Source organism: Centroberyx gerrardi, chromosome 8, assembly GCF_048128805.1.
Source record: "Centroberyx gerrardi isolate f3 chromosome 8, fCenGer3.hap1.cur.20231027, whole genome shotgun sequence".
Classification (NCBI taxonomy): Eukaryota; Metazoa; Chordata; class Actinopteri; order Beryciformes; family Berycidae; genus Centroberyx; species Centroberyx gerrardi.
In genome coordinates this window covers 6,911,915-6,928,125 of record NC_136004.1, presented here as the reverse complement: position 1 = coordinate 6,928,125, position 16,211 = coordinate 6,911,915, and the positions used below count along the sequence as shown (strand labels likewise).

The following is a 16,211-nucleotide window of genomic DNA, read 5'->3' as shown; positions in this document are numbered from 1 at the left end:
CGGCACAGATTATTTCTCCTAATGCATAGGTCTGCTGCCAATGCAAAACGCCTCCAAATTTCCCACTTATAGTGCGGCGCTTATAATGCAGCATTTGGATGCTATTTCCAAGACCTTGTTATGCCAGGGTGAGGAGTATCAGTTTACTTTTTGGCTACGAATATGTGAATATTTCATGAACGCCGCGTCACTTGCGGGCGAAGCCGGCTTAGCGAGATAGGTAACTGCACCGGCCCGCATGTGATTGATCGGTGCAATCAGTTTCAGAGCCGTTTCGGTATCGATATCCAAGACGAGTCCATAAATCCGCCTCGCTAAACGCAGAAAAAAGGCTTCTTGGTGAGGCGGGACTAAATCTTGTGTCTTCTGAAGGTTTTATGATCATGATTATTTTAAAAGCGAGGTGCCAGACCTTTGCAAATACGTAACAAAACGCAGCTGAAAGGTGCTCCGGTGTGTAAACCCTGTATCATATTTTGAATACTGCTGCACTGGTGGGTTGTTGACCACATGCAAGGCAGGTTTATGGGAGGACATAATTCAGACTTTGCAGCATGCAAGTGAAATGTAAGGCCTCACTACTGTTTAAATAATCCAGTGCATGTTCAATACCTACCTACCATCTATCATTAACGCAGGGGTTTCAATAATCTTCCATTTTGCCCTAGGAATTCACGCGGCTCTCTGTACGGCGCGCTATTCATTTTATATTCACAGTATGATGGATAGTTATTTATCCTCTGCTGTGTTGCACTGCCAGTCCCTTTAAAATGTATTCCTCGCTCCATAACTCTCCAGCCATGGATGCGGTCCAAATTTCTATTTGCTAGGATCAGAGGGAGGCCCATAACTTTTCTCCTTCCCAGCAAAGCCCAGTAATTATTGCACTCTAATGGCTTTCATCATATTTTAGCTGCAGGGGTAGTCCGGTGGTAAAGAGACTGTCTCATAACTGGAATTTCACAAGTTCAATCCCCACAACGGCCAATGGAAAGCCAAATTACAAGTTTAATTTGTGTACAATGGCACATGAAGTCCTTTAAAGCTGCACTATGGAACTTCACACATTGGTAAATTTGTTTTTATGTGACGTCAGTAAGCCGCACACACGCAATTAGCGGGGATGATATGCTCTTCTCTGTTGCACTTTGTGATTTCGGCTGATTTCGGGTGAATTTTTACATAAAAATCAGCTTTAATTATTTCCATTGTCTGCCAACTCTTCCCTAATCATCTCTATTCACCTTAAACATAACCAGAGAACCCTCTAAATAAAAAAGCAAACAGAGCCACAGAGAGAGACAGACAGAAACCAGGCTGCCGTGACTCACTGGCTGCTTGAATTTGGTGTCAAACGCTCGGGCCAGTTTGCTTCAAGGGTCACTGCTTCCATATTCACACTCTCCTCCCTGCAGCAGTTACAGCTATATGTTAGGACCTTCAGCCGGAAAGAAACTACTGACAATCCTTCCCACTGACAGCGTCTCCTCAGCCACAGAGACAGGGATTAGACTGCCGTTTTTTTTCTCTTTCAGTCGCTGATTTATGCAGGGAGGCAAAGTCTGAAGCTATAGGTGCGGATGGCGTTCAGGAGCCACGCGACAGGGGCGCTCCTTATTAATCTCTCCCATACAAAGTGGAGCGCTCAGCAGTAATGTGGAGGGGAAGCTCAAACAGCCATCCATCCTCCAACAAAACACAGACAGCAATTTGTGGCGCTGGCTGTTTACCTCGCAAAGTTTGATGACAGCCGGGCTCAGAGGAGGAGCGATGTTATAATCCAGCTGGAATAAAGTCATCAGCAGATAGTCGCACTGTATAGCAGAAAGTTGAGCTACTGTGCGCTGTCCTTGAGGCATTGCCGAAAGATTGTGCCAATTATTCTCACGTAAAACTCTCAGAGGCTAATCGATGGAGCACTACCTTTCTGAATTTATATCCATCTAGTTCAAAAACACAATAAAGCTGCGCAAGGTAAACGATTTTGATGTAAAATATCTTATCAGCCTAAATCACAAAGTGGGGCTGCAACAGAGAAGAGCGTCTCATCCCCACTAATTGAGACTGTAGATTCTCTCTATTTGCCCAAATGAAATTCTGGTCACTTCTCTGCTCAAGTCACAAATCAAACCTCCTAAACAGCAGTGAGTTGCGCTCTGTCCAGAGAAAGCTGGACTCACCAATGTTAGATCTTGTCCCTTTGGTATCATTTGGAATAAAGCAATCATGGTTCGGTATACAGAATTTTCTTGCTGCCATTTGGAGCCACCAACCTGTGATGTTGCCTAGTGTTGCTATAAATAAAATCATCAAGAATATCAAAATAAACTCAGGGTCTTATTTCCATTTCAGCCCTCATGATGTAAACATGGCAAGGCAGGCTAGGCTAAATCCATTCAACATCAGTAATGAATTGGAAACGCATTATCATTTACCACAGCTGCCTGGTTAATGTTCTCACACTGTCGTTTGAATGTGGCTTAGAGGAGGATTCTCTCTCTCTTCTGCCTCTTCCAGTGGAGCTGAAATTCAACCTGGACCAGTACGTGAACAAGCGCTACCCGGGCCTGGTGAAGATCGTGAGGAACAGCAAGCGGGAGGGCCTGATCCGAGCGAGGATACACGGCTGGAACGCCGCCACGGCCCCCGTCGTCGGCTTCTTCGACGCCCATGTCGAGTTCAACACCGGCTGGTAAGGAAAGGTCATGTTCAGTACAGCGAGGTCTCGCCCCTTTCCCTCTGTCTTCCCTCACCTTTGTCTTTGACTTTGTGCTTTTGCGTTTTATGTTTTCAATACAGGGGCTGTCATCTTAGATTATTATCCATGAAATATGCAGTTTAGTCTTCCCTAAGCATTTTTGATGTGGTGCCAGGCCGAGCAGTGAATATAAGCCCTGGCAATTCTAACTGAGGCAGCACTTTTTCAGCAGAATGACCCTTATTATGAGTAAGGGTTTATCGTTAATAAGCTTTCCCTCGTGCATCTCTCTCTAAATTGTGAGTAATGGCCTTTGGGCAGAACCGAATAAAAAGACATCCCGGCTTAAATGACACTACCTGTCCGGCGAATACACACTTCTGACAAGACACAGAGCCGAGCACTGTTACAGGCGAGGATGATCATAATTAAAGAGGGAGCCGAAGCTCAAATGTTGTGTATTTCTGCGTTATTTTACTAGCGGGCTCCGGGCTTCTTCTGCATTATGAAATTACTTCTGGGGGTCTCAGTCCAATGTCTGGCTGCCGCTTAGGTTTACCACCAAACAAGTCACTCAAACACTTGTAATTGGCACCTAATTTGAGCCTGTCATCCTGTCAGCGTTTGAAGATGGAGTGTAGTTTTTGTTCCCTGGGAAGCTGTCTGGGAGGCAGGAAGGGAGGGATGGAGCGAGGAAAGGAGGGATGGAGGAGGAGGGCGCAGCCAAACGTTTGGGTTATAAATTGTTGACGGCGTCCCTGGCTGCAGTTCAGCCACTTCGGCTAACTAGGCGCAGCCACGCTCGCGTATCAGGCCTCGCAGGTTGCAAACATGAAAACAGGGGAAACGCTATTGAAATCAACATAAAGGTCACTTTATATGAGAATATGCAAATGGTATTCATCAGTAAAGAACATAACCGTTTCCCTTCTGCTTTATTAAGATGACATGAAAGCAGTAAAGGTCAGCGCCGGCATGACTCCGCATGGAAAATGAATAAAAAACACCGCGGTCTAGTCAGCCGTTTACCTCCGAACGCGGTGACCTTTGACCCCCGCCTTCCACCGCACCTTGATCGCTCCCTGTCTGCTAGCCTTAACAGGAGCCGCCGGCCCGGAGGCAGCGCTGTGGCGAGCACAACCGGCAGCCCCGGCCAAGAAGCAGCACTAAGGGAGGAGGGGTTGCATCATCGCCGGCGTGCATTACTGATGATAATTGATACCCCGGTGGTTCCCTCATCTGTTTCCCCGTCTGTTCTTGCTCAAAAATGGATGCGTCTCCCGTGCCCCCGCGCGACCCGCCTCCCCATCCTCATCGTTTTCTCATGTTCGCCCCATCCCCCCCCCCCTTCTTTTAAATGCCAAGGCTCCGTCGGCAAAAAATTCCTTTGAGTTAGCTCACCTGCTGCCGCCGTGCATTACATGCACCTCACTCTCCTGCATCCCCAACCCACCCCACCCCCCCTCTTCTTTTGATAACCCGCCGCCTTTGTGTTTTGTTTTGGCGCCTCGGATTTGCTTTCACATGGGGCTGTATTTACAGGAGTCAATGAAAAGTAGAGCTGAATCCCTGTGATTTCCGACAAGTAGATTCTGGGCGAAGGGATATGGCGATGGATGAGATGACAGGCATCTTGATTCCTAGTAAGACGTGTGTTTGTGTTGCTTAGATTTCATTGTGTCTGTTTGTGTGTGTGTGAGTGTGTGTGCATTTACAGTATCTACGTCTGTAGAGTCTACACACGCTCTGCTGCTGCCCTTTATTCAAATAGATTCACTCGCCGTATCTGTCTATTTGTTACAATGGAAGAGGCAACCTATTTATCATAATATGATTATTCGCCATGGCACATACAGTGATAAGTGAGATGGATGGTTTCTCTACATTTTGCACTGAGCCTCCCTCAATGACCTTGCACACACCACCAGTGCATCCAGCCTCTCAGCGCGCCGAGCCAAAGACGGAGCTGCCAGCGCTCAATTGCGATGGTGTGATTCACTGGCGTGGCGTCCCCCCCCCCCGGGGCGCCGTGCGTTCGCAGTCCAACTGCAGATTCGCATTAATGTTAAAACAAACATAATTGCATCACACTGTATAGTGCACTTGACAGCTGGTTCACATTCCCTCCGTGCCATGTCGGTTTATGAGGAGTTAACAAGCGAGCGAGTGAGCGAGTTCTCACCAGCGGAGTGATGGAGCCTTATTTCCAAGGCTTTACTCTGCCTTAATACGAGGATATGAAATCATTGCCTATCGTTAATGCGGTATTGCATCAACTAAATGTTCACAATCTCCTCCGGCGCTGCACATCCATCCATCCCTAAGACACAGGTTGTCCATTCTGCTTCAAGCAGGGCCAGGCTCCCTCCCCCCCGCTCCCTGAGTAAACAGGATTAATGGGAGGAAATGGGAGTGCATTGTAATCACGAACTACTGCACGCCGCACTTGAACCGCGCGGCTACGGTGGGGAGCCGCAGATAAATTGATATTTATTTGGTTTTTGAAATCCTGCACTGTTGCAATCTCAGGTTATTAATGATTAATGATTAGCGGTGTAGCCGCCGCTCCCTGCTGAGTGTGTGGCGGAGATAAGACGGCTGTCATTGCGGCGAGGTTGTAATGAAATACACGGTTCAGAAACCAACACTTTTGATGGCTGCTGAATGCCCCGGCGCCGTGTGACCTGGTGGGTTTTCTACGAATTAGACAAACTGGTGGAATTAATAAGATAGAACCAGCCTCCTCCATTTGAATTATGAAATACGTCATTTTTGCTAAATGAGACGCAGCATATTTGACAGAACCTCCTTTGTTAATGGATATCATGGAGCTCTACCTACTTATTATGCCATGCAGGTGCAATGGCATTACTTTAAATTCAATGGCACTTCCATTTCAGAGTCCTCGAGGGGCTGAGGAAATATTTTTTTTAGCTAAAGTGAAACACGCCTTTGGAGGAGGCTGCGGCCGCTTACACAGCGAGTGCTTCGCAGAGCACAGGCCAGGCAGACGTCCAAAAACACAGCAAGGACAGAGATTTATGCCGCCTTTACATTTGTATCATATCAACCACGTAGTATGGAATCCAATGTCGCAGCGTAAGAACCTTTTCCAGTTCACGCTCCTGCATCACAGGACTTCAAAAGGCACCGACACCGGAATGAATCGTAATTCTGTGTGAATACCTGTACCTCCTTTTGGATTCTGCATTTTTTTTTCATGGGAGGCAGGAGGATTGGCCAATTTTCATATGTGCTCTTCATATACATGCCTGATCTTTTCAGTGAAACAGCCGAGGCAGGAGGACAGGACGGCTCTTAGATCTATAGAGACTTAACGCGCTTGAAAATGGCTAGAGGCAGTGGAGGCTTTAGATTCCTCTCATCTCTCTCATGTGCACACACACATCACACACATGCATGCGAGTGGTGTGCATCCTCACACACACAAACACACACACAGATAATTTGGCTCCTAAATGAAAGCTACAGTATGTCAAATTGAAATCGTCTCTTGTTTTTCTGCATGGGTAGCTCACGTGTTCTGCTGTGTTCAGTCCCAGGCAGAATTAAAGGGGATTTTTTTTATTTTAGGCACCGAGGGGCCCTGCTGTTCTCGGGGCATGGTTGTGAATGCTAGATCCCATTATCTGATAATTCCCTCCGTTTGAGAATCTTCTCCCAATTCGAGATGCGCAGTTCCATTAATCTGGAAAAATTAAATTAAAAAAACAGCTGTAATCTCAAAGGCTTTGTGTCGGCGTGTAGGACAAAAGGTAGGACAGATAGCGGGGCGTCCTCCGAGGTCGCCATGTTGAGTCAAGATTGAGATGGCAGAGATATTTATCCGGGCTCATGATGTTCCAAGTCGACACGGCGTCCTGTTTGTTTAGCGCCGTGAAATGTGTGCGTAGCCTGATCCGAAGCCATGCGAAGGTACAGGCCATTAACGAGGACAAACAGCCGGCCCAGAAGAGTTAATAAATCAGAAGCCCTTCTCCTTCAGCATGAGCCACAACAAGAAGCGGCACGGCGGGGGCTCGGGGTTGTCCGAACGTATTCGCGGATATCGGATGATGAGTCATCACGAGAGGAGGGGGGGGGGGGGGGGAGAGAATCCCATCGGAATATGAAATTGAGTATGATTTGGTCAGATGTGGATGAATAACCCTCTTGGTCGTGTGCAGATGAGACGGCAGATAGAGGCGGGGGGAGGGGGGGGATGATGACACAGGCTCATCTGTCAAAACCAGATGCGTCCTCATTTCCAGAGCGCCTCTGTCTTATCAACCTTGGGATCCCGGAGGTAGCTGCCGGGCCGGCCACGGGGCGTCACCGGGGTTCTCAAGGACGGATGAACGGAAGAGGCCGGGACGACACATGGGGGTCTTCTCAAGGTCAGGGCGCATGTGGTCTCGGAGGTAGTCGTCCAAACAAAGCCACGTCAAGACCGCAGCGGGCCGGTTAAGTAAGACCTCTTCAAGGCCGAGGCGAAGTCTTTGTTCCGTATACGAGACACCGGTCTTCCGTATAGGCGAGGTTTTGCTCATACTGTATTTTTCAGATAATGGAATGACTCATTGAGTTAAATAACATAACTGCTCGCCGGGGCAGCTTTGAAACATCAAAAGGTTTCAAAAAGAATTTGCTATGTTGCGAATCGGCGGTAGTAAAAAAAAAAAACACAGCAAATAATTCAGGGCATTTATCCTCAGAAAGTTATTTTTTGAAGTTTAACTCTCTGATCCAATGTGTTTTGTTTTTCATCAAAGAGAATATACGGCAGACATCAACACATACAGTATATCTCCTACACATTCACCACCTTTTTAGACTTTATCATGTAGATTCATAGAGCCTGTTAAGCAAAAGAAAGATATATAATTGATCTTTGTTGATGACCAGCGACTTGAAGTCACAGTTGACCCACATTTTTATTTATCATTACATCATTGCTCCTACACCTACATTAACATCTACGACCGTTCAGAAAGCCAGAAATAGCTGATGTTGCAGCAAAACTATCTCAAATCTGTTTCTTTTCATCACAGCTATTATGCCTTCTGAGTAAAGAGAGAAGCAGCTCTGCCATCTGCCAATCTTTTAGAACGGCGACTGAAGTATTTTTACCCACCACTCTGACGTTATTAAATGATCGCTGTCTCTAAGTGCCGCTCCTCTCAGTCATATTTCACTGACATCATCACATAGAGAGTTCCATTTGGATCCATTCCCTCTGTACTCTCTGTACCCTACCTTCGTGTGATAAGCAGTAATTTTTGCTTTTGGAAGATAAATGGGCTTTTTTTTTTTTTAAAGATGGAGAGAGAGAGCAGGAATCAGAAGACAGAGAGAAAGAAAGACAGTGGCTGGAGAGATAGAGGGAGAGTGTGGGAGTATTCTTATGGAAGATAGCGTTTATCGTTCCGTAATTGCAGCCCTCTTTTTAACTTCAGAGGTATGTGATATGAAGAATTCGGCGGTTGCTTTGAAGCTATGGTGGAGATAATCTCTCAACAGGAGGAAGACCCGGCAGCCGCTTCCCGCTTCTTCCCCATCGCCTCGCACCTCTTTGGGATTTCCGAGAAGCCGTCGCCTTCAGGCCGCGGCTCGAGAAGCGGCGGGAGCGAACGCGGCGTCGACGGAGCCAACCTCTCCGATGACCGAGGGACACCAGAGGGAGCGCCAGAAATCTGCTCTCCGTTTGATGTGCTCCGAAAGGCAGCGCGCCAGCCAAAGGAACCCCCCCCCCCCCCCCCCCCGGAGCAAAAAGCCACGAGATGAAGAGCGCGGCGAGCTTTTAGAGCGAGGCTTTTCAGAAAAACTAACTGGCAAACCCTTCACATAGGGGGAAAAAAAAGACAGAAGAAGAAATAGAGAGTGGCTAGTTTTCCCCAGGAGCAGACTAAGCCTTTTCTTTCCACTTGATGTGTTTTTGCTTTATCAGGTTTCGCCTCCTATCGAGTCAAGTGTCATATTTTGACATTTCGTTTTTCATGAGCGTAAGATATATAACGCGATATGATATGATATTATTTGTTGTCCCGCGGAAAATTCATTTAGCAGGGCCTTCGCATCGGGCGCAGCGGTGAGAAAGGAATCCCGGCAATCGTTCTGACGTTGAATAAACGCTGATGTGACAGGCTGCGCCAATGCTGGAAATCATGTAAATGTGGCGGCAAACACGAAAGTCGAGATGACACCCGTAGTCGTCCGTAGCTGCTACCTGCACCGTTTCCTAAGCTGTTTTATATGAATTTTTACAGTGTCATAATATCATATTGTGAAGATTTTGAGGTCAGTTGGGTTGAAGTTGAACCTCTTGCATCATCCCCATCTGTCAAAAGCTTGCTGGGGAAGCACATTCACAGCATTCAGAGCTACATTCACTTTTACATTATCAATCTGGCCACTCTTAATTCTCATGCACACTAACATTGTTGCAATATTAACGGTCAAAACTTATACAGGGCGGAAAGAAGACGCCCATAACATTATTATTTGCCCCATAACTACACCATAAAGGTTCTGCATACTTGATTGAGTCGACTCTTAACTCCTTCTCCTTTCTCCTCCGAAGGGCTGAGCCGATTCTGACCAGGATGAAGGAGGATCACACCCGCATCATCCTGCCCGCCATAGACAACATCAAGTACAACACGTTCGAGGTGCAGCAGTACGCCAACGCCGCCCACGGCTACAACTGGGGGCTGTGGTGCATGTACATCATCCCCCCGCAGGAGTGGCTGGACAAGGGCGATGAGACGGCCCCGATCAGGTGAGGGGCCCGGGCTGCGGAACGCCGTCCATTATAGATGAGGATGTTTGATGAAATATGGATAGCCCTGGGATATGACTTATTCATGTGCGGAGCCATCAAACTAAGGGCTCCGTGGTCTGATGTACCACCTAAACACACGAGTCAAGCCTCCCATGGAAAGCTGTCTAATTACCATGATGAATACCTTCATTTTGATGCAGGAGCACGTGAGGCCACGCCGATGCCGTGTCATTAGGATAATTGCGTGTTGCATGTGAGCATTCCTTTACCGACAGCACCGGCTTGTATCATGATTATACTTGAGTGTAAAGTTTGTCTATGCGCTGGGTAAAATCATATTGAATTTTAATATATTCAGGAGTATCGTATTGCACGGCGATCGTCCTGCATATTCCAATCAACATCTGTTTGGCTCGGGCAAGGTTGCGGCAACGCTAACTACAGAGTCCATCGCATGGACTGTGTTTATTATTCATGAGGCGAATGCTTTATCTGAAGGCCGGAGGTTACTGTTGAACTTACGGAGCATTTCACTTAAAGCATTAAAGTGTATTAGCCTGTGATTGAAACCATGCTGGGATCCGGCAGATCTGGCAGATTTCAATCAGGCTGCTTTGCCAACGTCACTACACCTTTCTGCTTGTTGCGGTCTATTAGCATAGGATGTAATGGCCTTGTGGATAGAGAGATTATCCTGTAATTGGAGGATCACAGGTTTGATCCCTGCAACAGGCAAAGGCTATGTTCACACTGCAGCTGAAAGAGTCCCAGTTCTGATTTGTCCCTCACATGTGACACAGATCTGATGTTTTCTAATCGGAGTGAACAGCAAAAAGCCACATGGAGTCTCGTTTTCAATTCAGATCCGGGCCGCATGGATATGAAGTACAAAATCAGATCTTGAGGCATGTGACGTACCAGCGACTTGTATTTAAACGCTCAAATCAGAGTGTGATTGGTATTTGGGGAGACGACTCAATTCAGTCAAAACTAAAAAGCACATAACCAAAATGTGTTTGAAACAAGCGGGAGAAGCATAGCGGATATGACGTCTTTTGTTATTGTTACTCTGCACAGGTCTTCACATCTCTGTCTGGGTAGCTCCTAGAATAAATATGAACAATAACTCATAAAAATCAGATATGAGCAGCAATTTGGATTCGCCTGTTGAAGTGTCCTTGAGCAAAACACTGCACCTCCCAACCAGGTGCAGGTTTTACGCACCCAGCTGCCCCCTGAGCTCTGATCCCTCTGATGAAATACATAAATGCATGTGTGTCTCAGAGGGATATGCAAGGAAACAAATTACACCTTGAAAATGTATGAAATATGTTGATTGAAGTGTTCACACATGCAGTTAGGCAAACATTTATCTACCAGGAGCGATAATAGCAAAGCCACTTAAAGATTCCTGAGAGAAAACCTGTAAATAATTAGTTCATATGCTGCTGTACACTGAAGTGACCACAGTTTGTGTTAGTGTGTTAGAGCCAGTGCTGCTGCAGGAGCCAAGCATGCAAGGTCAAGCCAGAGCCAGCATGAAGCAGCTCGGCTATTGGTTTTCATCTTTTCCATATTCATGGCACTGCTGGACTGCAAATGTTGCTGTGGGCTTGGGTGCACTGCTAAAGAGTTAAAGTTGAAACAATGTAACAACATAAGATAGGAAAGCTTTCATGCCAAAATGCTATTAAGCTATTTTGGAAAAATTGAGCTACCTGAATAGGGCTGAAACGATTCCTCGAGAAACTCGAGTAACTCGATTTATAAAAATCATCGATGCAAATTCTTTGCATCGAAGCTTCGTTTAATCCATATAACTATATACATGCTCAGTGTTTCGCACGGATGATTATTACTGTTGCACAACGCGCTGGAGAAAGAGAGAGAAAATAGCGAGGGGCGAAGAGAAGAGACAGGCCAGAGAAAACGACAGAAAGTGTCCAAAGTTTCGGATCCAGTGTTGCCAACTTGGCGACTTTGTCGCTAGACTTAGCGACTTTTCAGACCCCCCTGGCGACTTTATTTCTCAAAAGCGACTAGCGACAAATCTGCCGACTTTTTCTGACCATGGGAAGCAATGTTAATGTGTTGAATCCCAAAGCATTTGGCAATAAATTGGTTCGGCTGATGCCGGTTTTCTCTACTTGCTTGTCTAATCCAGAGAGGTCTGACGATCACAGCGCTTCCCACACAGTGTAGCTCCCTCCCTCCGCTGAGAGCAGGGACTGTAGGATAGGGTCCACTTGTAATTGCTACTGGCGTACGCCGAAACTGGCCCGGGTGGGCGGAGTCAGCACTTAATATTAAAACGGGATGAGATGAAGGCTAGTAAAGAATGCACGTTAATTATGGCTATATGTAATGGCTAGTTAAGAACGTAAATCAATATGGTGGCTAGTTATGATGTCCCTAAGTTAGCTAAGTTTTGCTCAAGAAAATAACCACAGAAAATAAAATGCTGCAGTCAATTTGTGAAAGCCTGAGCTTCATTCATGTTATTATTATGATAGTCACACACACATACACCCCCCCCCCCCCACACACACACACACACACACACCTACTCCCCTCACAGTGATGCATAAAATACCCCAGAAAGCAAAATATCAGGTGGTGTAAGTAGCAATTGGAGCCTAAAATGCACCAGTCCAATACAGCAGGTATATTCAGTTTAGTTTGATTGCAGTGAGTAGGGTCAGCAGGTGTAGGGCAACCCTTCAACATAGTAAATAAATGTACATTAGCCAGTCTTATGAACTTGTATGATATTTAGGCCTAGTAATAAATATCAATAATAATTATTATTTCACCTCGTTTTCAGTAAATCACAGTGTCGTATGGACAGCTTCGTGCGGACAGCTTTTCTCTTTTGTATATTTACTATTGCTCTTTAATAAAGCAAAAGTATTTCTTATCCGATTACTCGATTAATCGATGGAATAATCGGTAGAATACTCGATTATTAAAATAATCGATAGCTGCAGCCCTATACCTGAAATTCATCAGCCAATATTTCAAAAACATGATTCTATCCTCCATTTTGTAAATATTAGCTTTTTTATAACTGATATACCATAACATTATGTTCTTCACTCTGCCAGCAATCATTTTGTAAGAGTAAGAGTCAACTTGTGCAAACGACAGTTATTTTGCAGTGAAACTCTTCATATGCATGGGAAACAAATGGATAGAAAGGATGCAATTCATCTTAAGCTTATGAATATGACCATCAGCATTTGTCTGAAAGAAATTTTCAGGAACTAATGGCAAGTAATAATAACAATTTAGCACATTATTGATCCACATAAGAAAATTCTCTTTTCTCTTGCCTAGAGGTGGGGCTTGAACCTCTCTGACCACCAGACTAAGTAAAACTATGCATATACAGGCAAGGAGTGCTGCTACTCAACTGCTACTACTGGTATAATGTGCAAATGCATGTGTGTCTCACTGCGATATGCATTTAAATTAATTCCTAATGACACTGTATGCCGTATGGTGATGGAAGAGCTCTAAAACGTAGTTAGGCATTCAACTAATAAACTAGCAAAGCGGAATTATTTGACATAAATAATGTTATACAGACATTGGGTGTCCCATCACAGGGCCTTTAATATAATAATAAACTAAATAATAAACTTATTTATATAGCACTTTCTTTAAAACAGAGTTTACAAAGTGCTTTAACAATCAAATAAAAGCAAACATCATACTTATTAAACAAATTAAACCACCAAGAAGGCACCACAAGATAAATGATAAGAATAGAGAGTATAAACAATATAATGGTAAAAAAAATTAAAAGTAAAAGTAAAAGCAATCACCTAAATGCAAGTGTATAAAACTAAGTTTAAAGAAGTGATTTAAAGGGTAATAGTGATTTAGCCAGCCTAAGCTCCTCAGGCGGGTCGTTCCAGAGCCAAAAGCCTCATCACCTTTAGCATTGAGATTAGACTTTGGAAGGAGCAGCAGAGCCCAGCCTGAGGATCTGAGGCTGCACACTGGCTCATGGGGAGTTCAGAGGTCTGCGATACAGTATGGGGCCAGACCTAATCATTGCTCAGTAAAATCTTTAAATCAATAACTGGTGAAGAGATGCAGGAATCAGAAAGATGTGATTCTGCTGCATTTTAAGCAAGCTGCAGACATGAAACAGCCAGAATGCCTATTTCAAAAAATTCCAAACCACTACAAGCCAAAACAGTCACACATCCCCGTCCCTGTGACCAGGAGCAACAAAGAATGAATTACAAACTATGAGTTTCATTACATTGCTTGGTCCAGTGTGGGAAAAGCAATAATGGTTTCATTTGATTTGTCTCTTATGAACAAATAATCTGATGACAGTTGAAAGAAAATACCGTGGCACCAAATATTGGATATCTTATGGTATCAAAATACCACGAAAATCATGTTTTCTTGAGTATTAACTCCTAGATCTGAAATGGGAGAGCGATAAGAGGACAGCACCAGACACTGCAGGGCTGCTTGGTGTTTCCCTATTGACACTTTGCTGCAAATGGACAGAGCGCCTCGAGGGCCAGCTGAAGTGTGTCAGCTTTGTGGATTTCTATTGGAAATCATTCCCCCCACTTGTTTCCTCAAGCTTTCTGCCCATCAACAACAGAATCTCTGTGGCCATTCAGAGCTCAGACTCAAAGCCTTTTCTGCCTGTTTGGACACATGCAACAATGAAGTGAGTGAAAAGGTACAAGAAGGTCCCGGACCGCCCGATTCTGAGAGTATGAGATGAATGTGGAGGATTGTAACCGTTTTAGGGATTTAACAAAAACGGCTTTTCTTTGGTAAGTATAGCCATCATTGACTCTGCAGAGCAGGGGGGTGGTCAGATGGTGACCAAGTGGTTTTGATGAGGGGATAGAAACTTGGACATAACTGAAATCCTGAGTCCAGTTGGAGGAAAATGTGCATTTCATAAGGAACACTGTATATAAAGTCCTTAGAAGCTAAAAGGAGCTTAAAATGTTAGAGCAGCTTATGACCAGGTTTCCAGTTTGAACCCCCATTCCAGCAATGAAAACCTGGGCAGGGAAAGAAAATAAGCAAAACCCTCCACTCCCTCAACAGTCACTATCAAGGTGTGCCTGAGCAAATTACCTATAACTAATAGCTGAATTGGTGCTGCTCAGTAAACAACAGTAGGAGACTGTGGCTGGACTGGGCAGCTCCCAGGTGTGAATGTGTGTAACTGCATGAACGAGAAGCAGTTTAATAAAACCATTCCCTGGATAAATAAAGAGGTTAAAAATAAGCCAGTAAAGTAGTGACTGAAAGGAGGCACTAACCATCTGTACCAAGAGCACAAGAAGAACTGATGTTTTGATGCCTACCTCTGGGCAAATTGACAATAAAAACTGTATAATAACACATACGAAATAGCAGATATGTGCAATTTCACACATTTCATTTATCAGCCACTGTCCAGTCAGACCAGCACATACAGGCCTACATTAAGTCATCATAACGTCTGTATAGTTCAGATTTAGCTCCACATTAGTGGCTTTGATGGGACAAAAATATGTTTGGGATAGTCTATTCATTGTTGGAGGAGCCAAATATCTTAATGAAGTAATGTGTCTGCATTGTCCTCTCATACTCTTACTTGAAGCATTCGGTCCATTGCAGAATCTCACCTTTCAAATTAGAGGTCACAGATAAGCCAGACAGAATAAACAGTTTGTGATGAGAAAAGGCAAACTGGCACAGGGAAAGTCACATCTTAACAGCAACATCTGGGGGAGAAGTAAGTCAGTTTAAATGAAACTGTTTATCTTGCCAAATTGCCTGCATGCATATCGGAGGCTCATCAGGCTCTCTGCGCATACTGCAAGCAACCGATCTGGGGGACGGAGCTAAGCGGTGTGAGGGTCGGACAAGCCCTGCAGGCTGGCCATCTGTAAACTAAAAATAACTAAACCAAATGACATTAAAAGGAAAAAGGCACCCTCGCATCCTCTTACACGGATATCATCAATCTGTGATGTTCGGCGCATTCCAGGAGTCATTTTGTGATGAAGTGTTGCAATGTACTTTTTGGGGGGTGCACACTTTTCCTCAACCTGCCTCGTCCACTTCTACTTCAGTTAGTGATTTCCTACATTTCCCAGAATGCCTTTGGACAACCCCCCAACAGCTTTTTACAGTTTATAACAGTGTAAAGTGAAACTCAAACTTCATCAACAGAAAATCCAAGGAGAAAGACGTCACAGTACTGGACACACTGTTTGATTGTATGTCATGATATTTGTTATATGATATATGTTATATAATATGTTAATATGTTCACATACAGATGCAAAAGATGCAAATATGTGATGTTATTAACATGCAGTGTCATGAAAAAATATCGGGCCCCTGTTTTGTCTGCAGTTTTGGAGAAACAGCTGGCTCTAATTATCCCTTTAATTGGCTTCAGTTAATTGGCTTTAGCGGGGGAATTACTTTTTCACGCCTCAATATTGCATGTGTGATCACCTTGCACACCAGACAAATGAGAGAAGCAGCAAACTTTGGTGTCATTTTTTTCCCCTGGTCTTCTCCCTCTATAAACTGCGACAACCCGCAAAAAGATCTTATAAAATTCTATGTGAAAAATGTGTAAAAATGCAGAAAATCAAACAGGGAGGGAATATTTTTTCACAGCATCATACGCTGTCATGCGTGTCGAGCCAGGGGTTATAGCTTCATTGTGTGTGTGTGTGTGTGTGT

General features: G+C 44.7%; 1 protein-coding gene across 1 annotated transcript in view; it reads left to right on the top strand.

The window, feature by feature from the left end:
* Positions 1 to 16,211, top strand: part of galnt9 (polypeptide N-acetylgalactosaminyltransferase 9) — a 74,419-nt gene that overhangs the window by 23,258 nt on the left and 34,950 nt on the right. The window contains exons 4-5 of the mRNA XM_071918670.2: positions 2,518 to 2,692; positions 9,279 to 9,476. Of these exons, the coding sequence (XP_071774771.1) occupies positions 2,518 to 2,692; positions 9,279 to 9,476 (373 nt within the window). The remainder of the gene's footprint in view (positions 1 to 2,517; positions 2,693 to 9,278; positions 9,477 to 16,211) is intronic.